This window comes from Colias croceus, chromosome 7, assembly GCF_905220415.1.
Source record: "Colias croceus chromosome 7, ilColCroc2.1".
NCBI lineage: Eukaryota > Metazoa > Arthropoda > Insecta > Lepidoptera > Pieridae > Colias > Colias croceus.
In genome coordinates this window covers 9351097-9363213 of record NC_059543.1, presented here as the reverse complement: position 1 = coordinate 9363213, position 12117 = coordinate 9351097, and the positions used below count along the sequence as shown (strand labels likewise).

At 31.4% G+C, this 12117-nt stretch overlaps 1 protein-coding gene across 1 annotated transcript in view; it reads left to right on the top strand.

The window, feature by feature from the left end:
* The window catches only part of LOC123693189 (sorbin and SH3 domain-containing protein 1), a 121090-nt gene that overhangs the window by 27766 nt on the left and 81207 nt on the right, over positions 1–12117 (top strand). Inside the window, exons 3-5 of the mRNA XM_045638188.1 lie at positions 2369–2404; positions 9921–10072; positions 11485–11540. Coding sequence (XP_045494144.1) covers positions 2369–2404; positions 9921–10072; positions 11485–11540 — 244 coding nt within the window. The remainder of the gene's footprint in view (positions 1–2368; positions 2405–9920; positions 10073–11484; positions 11541–12117) is intronic.

Genomic DNA, 12117 nt, shown 5'->3' with positions numbered 1-12117 from the left:
TATTACAGACTTAAATAGTAATTATTCATGTTTATTAAACTACTAGGTGCATAAATGTATCTACGAGTGGTTTTAGTATAGTGTAATTTCAATGAATTAATTCAAATCTCATCGTCATTATATTGTTTTGTTGTAGTAAAAATACCTATTATAAACAAAAAAGTATGTTTGTTTGTTTGTAATATCCCTTGACGACAACCGATTGATACATTTTTTAAGGTAAAGGAAGCGATATCTTTAATCTGGATAACAATTCGATCAATCATATCCCATCGACGTACCGAAATACGTTCTTCCAATTTATAATGATACATTTTATATTTATTATTTAGTAATATATACCAATATTAATTATCCTATTTGGTTCTTGAATCAACTATTTATAATACATAACGTCGTTAAAAAGTTTCGAGGTGCGTTTGATTGTAAAGCTGTAAAGTGTAAGGTCACGAAATCGATCAAATGTTAAGAAAAGTGAACACGACTAATACAAAAAAGAACGTTAATTAAGTTGAGTCATACGTAGTGTATCAATTATGATGGAAATATACTATTAGCATAGTCTTCCTATATATCGTCCTTCCTATTCCTTTATGCAATATTTACTTGGTTTTGTACACATATACAAACAATCTTTTGTTGGAAAATCACACAAATTGACATAGAGAGAAGGTTTTGTTTGCAAGGAATTGCGGAATGTGGGTGTAATTTGTTAAGTGTATTGCTTTGTTCCTCGTTAAAAGTATAACAATTCGTTTGCACTCCTTGCGCCCATTCGTCTTATTGAAACTGCAAATATAAACTAGATATTTCTATATATTTAACTAATAGGTAATTCCAAAATATACCCAGGGTTTATTAATCAATTTATAGTTATTGGCCAAAGCTTTAAGCAGTTTTAAATTTGATATAAACGCTATAAAAGTATGCAACTCAAACGGTAACTGAAAACTTTTTTATTTCATGTAAACTTTTTCAAAGTGCTTATGAATAGGCAATTTTTTATCGATTGAATGGACATTTTGTTCCGAGAATAATCCGCAAGAAGTTACATGTTACGTTACCTACTCTTTAAACAAGTACCTTCTGAATATAATATACTAGGTTTCCGCCCGCGGCTTCGCCCGCGCAGTCAAAGAAAAACCCGCATAGTTCCCGTTTCCGTGGGATTTTCGGGATTGCATCATTTTCCTGGGATAAAAAGTAGCCTATGTCCTTTCTCGGGTATCAAAATATCAACATACCAAATTTCATTAAAATTGGTTCAGTAGTTTAGGCGTGATTGAGTAACAGACAGACAGAGTTACTTTCGCATCTTCTAATATATAAAAATCAATGCCACTTTTCGTTGTAATTCCATAACTCGAGAACGGCTGAACCGATTTCGATAATTCTTTTTTTATTATATTCCTTGAAGTACGAGGATGGTTCTTATGTAGAGAAAACGTTAATATGTACCACGGGCGAAGCCGGGGCGGACCGCTAGTTAATTATAATATTAAAGTATGGATAGGTACCAAAAAATTAAACCCTACTTTCGTTTGTTTATTTATTATAATTTATTTGATCAGAAGAAAAATACATAAATCTGTTTAATCTAGAATACGTACAGTTTAGTAGCTATATTAAATAGATTGTTTCCAGTACGACGAACTTCACATATCTTGGTGCAAGTTCGTAACTCGATAGTCAATTGTGGAAGATAATCGGTTTAAACAATTTAAGCTATCCTTATAGGTATTACTTGGTATTACTTCATGTGGATTGTATGATATTTAAATTAATTATATGTTAACAAAGATGAGTGTTTTCTTTTCTTCATTGATTGAGTCGCTCTACGTAACTCTGGTTATTTGGAAGATACAAGACTCTACCTTTTGTATGTTATTATTTTGTTAAATATGCTATCTCTCTGCCGTTTTCAGTCCTTAATCATACTACAGTAGTAATATTATCTACGATCATACGTTCAGGATACGTTGTTTAGAATAAATATTTCACACCAGAATGGTTTCTCAATTCTCACTGAACCAATATTTTGCATTTGCGCAAAAGCATTCTTCTTTGATTCATTGAATTCTAATGCTTGCTGCTTTGTATTGACAATAAACATATAAAAGTTGCAAGTACGTATCTTTTAGACCGGTAGATTATAAAATCATTTTCCTGAAATTGTCGATTTCATAAACTTTATAAAAAGATACACAGCTTTGTTGTAAAAAATGTATAATATCATTTTATTTGCTGCAAACAATTGAACATTATATTCTCTATACTCAATAGATTTATTACTCACCAGTAAAAACAATAAACATAGTTTATATAAATCAATATAGTTGTACGGTAAAATAATGTTGTTTTATTTCAGCAGAGCTTCAGCGAATCAATGGGGCGTATAGTGGATGTGAGTAAAATTGAGATGGAATTGCTTATTCGACTAACAATAATCAATCTTTCCAATAATACGCATGTACTTATTAACATTAAAGCACTCGGAAAATTGCTACGTAATGGAGTTATTGTTGATTACGCATGAAAGAACGGTTTGTTCTAATAACAGAGGCGAAATGTATGCTATTGACATAATGATAAAGCTCACTTTCTCGTAATTTAAAAAAGAAGCTTGAAAAATTTTACTACGGTGTTTCTTTGACCTAGTAGGTCATATTAATACTCATTAATGAAACTGTAGGTTTAAAGAATAACCTAGGTATTAAGATAAAAAAAACTTATTTAAAAAGCTTTAAAGTATTCGTTGTCAACGATGCACATTCTAGCATTTTTTACAAATATTTTGCTCTACAAATTTAATATGATAACCTTCAAATGAAAAAGCCTGTTTTGTTATTAATATCTCTACATTTCTGACACGTGTTATCTAAAATAAAAAAGCAGCCTTGTTTTAATAGCAAACAAAATAAAGCATGTCTAATAATAATGAAGCTAAACGAAGAATTAATAATGTATGTTAATCCTTTTCTTCCCAAAAAGTAAAAGTAGGTATTAGGTAATTTATTTACAAGAAAAAAACCCACAATCTTAAAGGACAAAATGAAATACATTTCTCCAATTTTATCACAAAATGTCGACTTAAACTCAATGTATATCCAAGCATTTAAAAAGCAGAAAATCTGATACTACCTAACACTTTCCTTTGTCTCAGCAATCAACATTATAAAACGTAAAATAAGAGCTGTTAACATAAACGTCTTTTACCTGCAGGCTTTGGTCTGAGCGTTTACAGTCGCTTTTTATTTCAAGCGTTCGTGGAGAGGAGTGTGAAAAGTACATGTTGAATGAAAATTGCTCGCTATACAGGCTTCTCCGCTAACTTCGCAAATGGTTTCAACGTTTCACTTGACACTGAGATGTAAAGGTGCAAGAATTTATTGTGGGCGGGTGTCGTGTGCACAGAGCCTGATTTAAAACTACACTGCATACAGATTTAAGCGGTTGAACACGTGAAATATTTTATGGTGCATACGAGTTCTCGTTGGATCTTATATGATAACGTTATTTAGTATTTTTGTTTTATATTATAAATATTATAAATTATAATGTCTGGTAGTGTTGGTATATGTGTATGGTAGCGATTAAATACAGGTATATATCTTTCATAACTGTACTCTTCTAAGGGTTGGCAACAAATTTTAACCAGAAAATAAACCTTTGGAAAAAGATAATAAACTACAGGTTAAAACTATAAAACAGGAAATGTGTAAGCTGGAATGCTATAGGGAATGTAGGTATATTTTCGAAGCCATTAAAACCCATTAGCCATTCAAAAGATTACCCGCCCAGTGCGCAATATATGGCAAAACTGATAAAACCAGAGGCCAGACACAAATAGGATAGATTGAGGTACATACTCGAATAAGCAGATATAGGGTTATCGAGAAAGCGGCACACGTGCGTTCAGGAGTCACGGGTTATACGTGCGTGGAATTCCTATATCTTCCTCACTGACCAGGAAACGGAGAACTGTTATTATCGCAAAACTATTTCTTAACGCCTTAGACGTACGATACATGTTTCAATCTGGGAGGTCTCATGCTGCGCGGTTGTCGCACTTCAAGTTCGAATGTACTGCTTGTGGAATCACATCTTACGTTTGACATTTTGATAATGGTTATTGTGTAGTTTTTAGAAAGGTTCTGGATATATGTGTGCTGTGTCGTTTATTAATCCCGTTTTTTCTATGTATCTACCCCTACTTTAATTATGTAATATGTTAAGATTTTGGACAAGGTTGTAATATAAAACAAAGTAGTGAATAATGTTGTTTTTATTACTCCCTGGTGCTTTCTGTGATGTCGTGCGTATTTTATTAAGTGCCTTAGGACTATAAAATGGTACCAGGTCAATCCTAAGAGGTTATTATATACGGTAATAAACATAATGGAACATGAAAAATATTGTTAAATATTATTACTATTCAAACCATAAAATTATATTTTAAGTAGGTCTAAGTAGGTAAGAATTTATTTTTGTAAACTAGCCGCCTCCGCAAAAATCGTACCGCGCTACAAACTTTCTATTATTTTAAAGTTATTTTTCATTAATGGATTCTTAAATATAACTAAAAGTAAAACAGTTGGGACCTTTTGTATAATTCATTTAAAAGCTCACGTAAAAAAGCGTGATATTCAAGAAAAAAGCTTAAACATTCCGCCTGTTTGTGTAGGTATTTGCATTCTCAGCTGATTAGATGCGTTCACATGTCTAAGCACACATTTTCGTTCGTTTGCTGGAATACGCAATGTTTTTACACACTGACGCATATGATAAGTCCTTCAACACGTAAATACACGTAATAACACGTATACGTTATACAGGGTTACTTGTAAAACACCGGCAGCCTCGCAGGACAAGATAGCTAACATCATAAGCAACAACATTTGTTCTACTACTTTTGATAATTTGTTAGATTTTATTTTCATACAAAAATAAATATTCATTTAATTTTCCGTTTGAATATTATAAACTCTACGCCTCCCAAAAATTACGTAAACAAGAAGCGAACGAGAGGGGGAAGGGGGTGTCGCGTCGACCATCCGATAATGAATAGAACATAGACTTACAAATGTTAGGAGAGTACAATAAAAGTTTAAAAAATCATTTAAAAATAATTTATTGCGTTATGCCAAAAGTCGTAGAACAAATGTTGTTACTTATGATGTTAGCTATCTTGTCCTACGAGGTTGCTGGTGTTTTTCAAGTAGCCCTGTATAGGTATGTTTTAAAACTTGAAGATTTGTAAATAATACGATTGTTTTATGCGCAAAGTAATTTTGTGTGTATCAGTTAATTAACTCTTCATGCATAGGCAATATTATTAAGGTAACTATTATTGATAAAGTTAACTTCATAAGCTAAGTGCTTATACAGTAAATGTAAGGGAACAGTGCTTTGCTTTTTGTTGTTCACGTAGTGGTAATACCTGCAAAAGCCTTCCCATTTAACTATCAAACATACTTATGTAGGTAGTGCATTTGACAAATCTGAATTGTAATGCGAACAGTCTATAAATACTTAAGAAATGGGCCACTGCAGTTATATTATTATTTTATACTGACAGATGGATTTTCGTACTTATCTCTGCAGATGCCTCTCGCTAGTGCATCTTGATGGAAACTCGTAAGTTAGTTAAAGATTACAAGTTTCACTTTTAATTAAAATGAGAACAAATGTCGCAACTTTAATGGTAAACTTTCTTGCGGTTAACTTATACCTCGTATAATGTTAGTGGGTAGTTGTGGCAATCTGGAATAAATATTATTTATTAAATTTTGGCTCTATTTCACGTATATATTTTCAAACCGCATAACTTTTTTTAAATTATTTTTTAATTAAATATTACATAGAAATTATATGCTACTAAAAACACGATGTCATTCTCATGAAATGTTATCTAAACAATCAGAGAGCTAACCTTGCACAAAGCTAAACTTTACTTATCTTCTCTGAGTTTCCAGAACTATTGACATTTACAAGCACCATTGTATATTTGTATCCAGTCATTTTCATCCCAGGTAACTGTCAAACGTCTATATTGAGCCAAGTTTATGAACGACTATCTAAATCCGCAGGTATATATGTTTCTGGGAGGTTTTAGATAGCTAAATCTCTCTTGGTGTGGTTGAACATGTCTTCCTTGTGTAGTCAGATTTATTTAGTTACAAGCGGTCCGCCCCGGCTTCGCCCGTGGTACATATTCACGTTTTCTCTACATAAGAACCATCCTCGAACTTCAAGGAATATTATAAAAAAGAATTAACGAAATCGGTTAAGCCGTTCTCAAGTTATGCGCTTACCAACACATTTTGGGATTCATTTTTATATTTAGGTATATAATTAATAATGCTCTCATGAGTTTCAATGACCTTGTCTTCAAAGACACAAGACTAGATTGCGGATGCTTTAACTTCTAAGCTTTGATCTACGGCACAAAATTCTGAAGAAAAACTCCTTGTTTATTTTCTTTTCGTGTTATTTATATGTTTTTGTTTATCATATAATGTAAATCAATAAACGTTTTGTTTCAATATTTATTCATTTATTCTGAACTTCTCTTAATTCTTTCTGATTTCTCTTGGAGATAGCAAAACCACGAAAACTTAGGTCATAATATAAAGCTTAGATTAACAAATTTGTATGTTTTTCAATGGATTCTTGCTCTATCACATAGAGCTTTTAAGCTTAGTTCACACTGAAATAAATCTGCGTTTATAAGCGAATTTTTTTCTTTATTTTTAGTTTGTACATTTCAAATCTATAGCTTTCATTTACATCCTTCATTATAAATATTTGTCTAACTTAGCAACAATTATAACTATATACTCAAACGTCTAATAACTTATAGCATCATAACATTTTCAAATGGGTTTTTTATGTGTATTATAATATGCTTACAATATATTTTGTAATAATAACATACTGAAGCACGCATGTGCCCGTAATCCTCGACGCTTTAAGGGAAATTAAACAATATACGTAAATGTTTATGCGGTTATCACTTAAACGCTAAAGTGCTCATAGCACGCACCACGAACGTCATTGCAATGAGCACAACACATTACATAAAGCCGAGGAGATGATTACGGGTTTATCGCCCTTACGAATCCTGAATTTAAATGTAATTTCTCATTTTATTACCATACAATATAAAAGTTCATTGGCTTATTAAAATAACATCAAAGCACGTAGTCTTGGCACTAGGCGTACGATTTGCCTTTAACAAGATTAATATTCGTAGCGAGTGACGACCCCCAACACAATAGCTACGTCCTCACGGCGCATGCATATACGAATAATGTCCATATAATGTTTCGATGAAATTGGCTCTAACGCTCACCTTATAACTTAGTCTAACCCCTGTCTTTCGTGCGGCGAGTGGACTTGAGTGGCGGCAATCGGCATACCGAGCCCAAATTGCGCTAGTGTTACGTAATTTTGTATTGTGATACAAATAATGTAAACGTGTGTGTCATGTAGAACATGGTGCGTTTAAAATTGGGATTGTTGCATTCATACGGCTATTTGTGCGAAGGTTAGGGTTGGAAGTTTACGGGAAACATGTTGAAGTTTTGTTCGCCGGCGGCGAGGCGGCGGGAACCGAATGCGGTTTGTTATATTATTACATTTATATTCATCTGTGTCAGTAAATTAGTTAAACTAAAACAAAATTTACGAAAGATACTTAAAGAAATGGAAATTCCCTTGTTACTTGGTTTCAACTATGTTTAAGAAGTTTTGATTAATAATAACACTTTAATAGATGTATGCCTTTACGCACAATGTGTTTGTAAATGATCGATGCTTGCTTTTTACATTTTCATAATATCCTGTCCTATCAATACAATGCACTATAATACGCTCAGATGTATAGCTATTTGTGGTCAAATTTAGGTTGATACGGATTAGGAAATTATATTGCGGTTGGTGGGAGTTGATTCAAATTCGAAGTGAATCAATGAACCACAATAATACAGTACGATTCATTATAAATACTTTAATTTATATATTTTTTATGGAGAATATTGCAACAAACAGTTTCATACAAACAGAAAGGTAATAAAGAAAGGTACCTTTATTTTGTTTATTTGGAATACGAGTGATAACTCCCGAAGATAAATGTTCCGTTTTGTTTGAAGATGTTTATCCTGCATTTATTTTACAAACGATTTCGTAAGGGTTGAATGTAATAAATGTACAAACTCAATTTTACCGTTTTTAAGCGAGAATATAATCAACGCTCTATTTTGTTTCGTAGAGCTGTTTTCGAAACTAAACATTAGGTACTAGATTGCCGCATAGTTCTCGATCCTGTTGAATTTCTAGGATATAAAGTAGCCTATGTATTATTCTGGGTCCTCAGATACCAATATACCAAATTTCATTGTAATCGGTTTCATAGTTTTCACGTGAAAGAATAACAAACATCCATAGATCCTCACAAACTTTCGCATTTATAATATTAGTAGGATATATTTCAAGATTCTAATAGATCAGAATACAGATAATAATATTATCCTGGCATTGGATATGGTCATAAAGCGTACTTGACTCTATTAGTCAAATTACGCTAGATGGAACGTAATCTAATCGAATGATATGGTTAATTATTATACTGCATATAATATGATTGCTTGCCCTGCGGTTTCACTCGTTATCCTACAACGTTGCATCTCTAGCAGAGTAGGAGTTAAGAATATTAAACAATGTACTTACATTCTGCTTTACACGATACAAAGGAACGATCTGGACTGCCTGATAAGGAGATATATAGATAAGAACTCCATTGAAAACTCCATGGAGAATTAGCTTTTATTAATGGCAATCGATTATTGATATAATTATAGTTTTCAAAGGCCACCGAGATAAAAATGCATCAAAATAAGGAAACTTTAGTATCTCTCAACATAATTTCAATGAAACAGAATTTAGGTACTTACTTAATATTTTGTGTGTAAACTAACAATTTGTTTTTAATTTAAATATAACCGTAAAGCACTTCGACAATACCGTAAAACAAGTAGGCAATCAATATTTGATTGATAAAACGGCGTTTTCGTGAACGGACGCAGAAAATTACGTGACATGAACAGTAAATAAGATCTAAATACCAATATAACGCCAATCCTCTTGATGGTTTATCTTCTGTTTGGACTTGACACAAATCGTGCCTCTGCATGCTTCGCAAAATAGATTGTGATGTGGATAAAACACATGCGACATTTCCATCAACTGTACCTAATAATTAATTTATAATGTTATCAATTATGTGATTTTTTTTTTTATTTATAATGTACGAATTTGAAAACATTCTGAATAACTTCGAACTTTTATACGCTAATTAAAGGTGTGGTTTAATTAGTTAATACATAATTGGGTCTAGGTAGTTCTTTCACTGGTCGATGATAGAGTAAGTGTTTCTATTCGACTTACTATGTAGTAATTATCTTAACTATTTATAAAATTTACCTCTGATCCTGTTTTCATAGAATTAGGAGGTTACACGCGAGTACGTACAAGTCTAGTAAATAAGAAAATGTAAATTAAAAACCTAAAGATTAAACGGTTGGAACTTTCACATTTATTTTCGCTAGTAGAAAAAAGGTACTAGGCTAATAGGTTTTAGCAAATAATTTAGAAACTTTCACTCGTTGCCAAACTATTGTTGAAGGACGAAAAGTATTTTAAAATGTATTGAATACTCCATTAATCAACACCTTTTCAGAAATCGAAATAAGCCTTCCTATTAAATGTGTTATAAAATGATTTCATATAATGAAATACATACAAATTGGCAAATCAAACAATAATTGATTCATAAAATGTTCATTTGCAACTCAATCGAAATATATAACAACGCAAATTAAGCTTAACGTGTTACTGAATCAAATTAATACAATTTTCAGGTAAATCCCGGCCGTAAAGCATCCTTAGGCGGTATTCGGGAGGGTGACGTCATAACCTCAATTAATGGGCAGCCGACCAAGAACATGACGAACTCGGAGGCGCATGCTATGCTGCGATCAGCTGGGCCTAATCTTAGGTTGGGATTGAACGAGTAAGTAAATAATAAAACATATATTACCTGTAGAAAGTACATGAATTAGGAGACTTCAGAAAACCTCATTGCTAAATACTAAATAGGTATTGTATTTTTGAAATACTCAATGTATTGTATATTTTGAACAATTGCATTTTATTATTTACATACTTAAATATATCAAGAGGAAAAATATTGTTAAGCCTCTTTATTATCCACATTTTAAATAGGTAACATTACCATTTGAAATTAATTATTAAAAATATTCATCATAAAAGCGTCTATTGCAGTAACACTTAACGCAGGTATTTCTGTAAGTACATATTTTAACGCTTCCATCGTCTGAATTCTGCTTGGCTTGTTGAAACAACTCAGAGGATTTACATCTCTACGAAACGAAATGTTTGTAGTGATTTCGTGTTTTGAATAAATATGATAAGTAGGTTAGATTATATACTGAAGAGTTAATTTATTTAAAAGTTCTATTTTTAATCTTTCTTCTAAGTTTTATTCAGACAGATCCAGAAAAGGAGATAGAATATAAAAATCATCACTTAAAAATAATTCATATTAGATATGACATTTCATTAATTATTACACAGAAAATACCTATTTTACCTTAGCTATTTACTTTCTATAAATACAACACAATTTTTTACAACACAAATTTTAGAACAAATTCATAGTTTTTTATTGTATAATATACAGAAGAAAATTACATAAAATATATACAAATAAATTATATAATTATATAAATATAAGATATTGGAATATTGAATGTGTTATTAATCCTGTAAATTCGTAATATTTACTCCTACGCTACAAAAAGTAAATTAAAGTAAACTTCCTTGAATTGAAAATTTTAAACTACGTGTAGATTTATAAATACCATTTTATTATATAAGAGTAGTAAAATATTATCATCTAATACGCATTGACTCAAAAACATCTTAAAATATATTACCATCTTAAGAGAAAACTATAGTGTGTACTAAGTAGTGTACGCTTCGACGATATTTTATGTCAGTACCTACTAAAAACATCTCTCGTATGGCTAATATTATGTAAACGCTAAATTGGTTTCAAAAAGTTTAATTGAACTAGTAGAGATTCAGTTTGCGCTGGATTATAAAATTTACCTCCAAATATGTTTATATTATATTCTCATTTAAATTAAATATAGAACTCTATTCAGAATTTAACAATCTAATTGTCGGGTTATACCTACAGATAATTAAAATGTGCTTAATTAAGTGATATCCAACATTAAATCCAGTTTACGAAAAATTAAAAATTTGCAAGTTGTCTATGTTATGAAAATGAGTATAGCATTATTTAGGGTCGATGAAATATAGCTATGTCAATGTGGAAAAGTTCTTTCCCCAAGCTGTTCACTTGCGAAGTTTTAATCTAAGTTTTCTTGTCACCAGAGACAAAGAGATGTCACCTCGAAGAAGATCTATTGGCAAGGCTACCGAGTTGAAAAGTAAGTTTGACTTGATTTTGTTGCCCTAATGAACTCATTTAATTTTTCAGCTATATCTATGATATAGGTAGTACAAGTGATAACTGCGTTAAAAACAACCGACTTCGAACTTGAACTTGCAACATTTAAAAATACAGACAAAAATGCTCATAAAATAAAAACTAATGGGCCTATTCGAATAAAATTTTTATGGGACCAATTCGACACCATCCCGCATCGAACAAAAAAAGAATCACGTAAATCGGTTCAGAAACCTCGGAGTAATCGGTGAACATACATAAAAAAAACATACCGGCTGAATTGATAACCTCCTCCTTTTTTTTGGAGTCGGTTAAAAATATTCATATTTTTAGATTACCTACTTTTAAAATTGGGTTAAATTTTCTTTTTCCTCTTTTGAATGATTGGATATAATATATAAAATCAAATTATGACTCTGTCTTGATATTATATTAACTTTATTCACGGTGAAATAATACTCCCATGAGTTTTATTCAATATTAATCTTACTGTCTCATGCCTTCTTCCAAGACGTTCCATTTACAATAGATACTATTCTATAACTTTAAATAAAAGT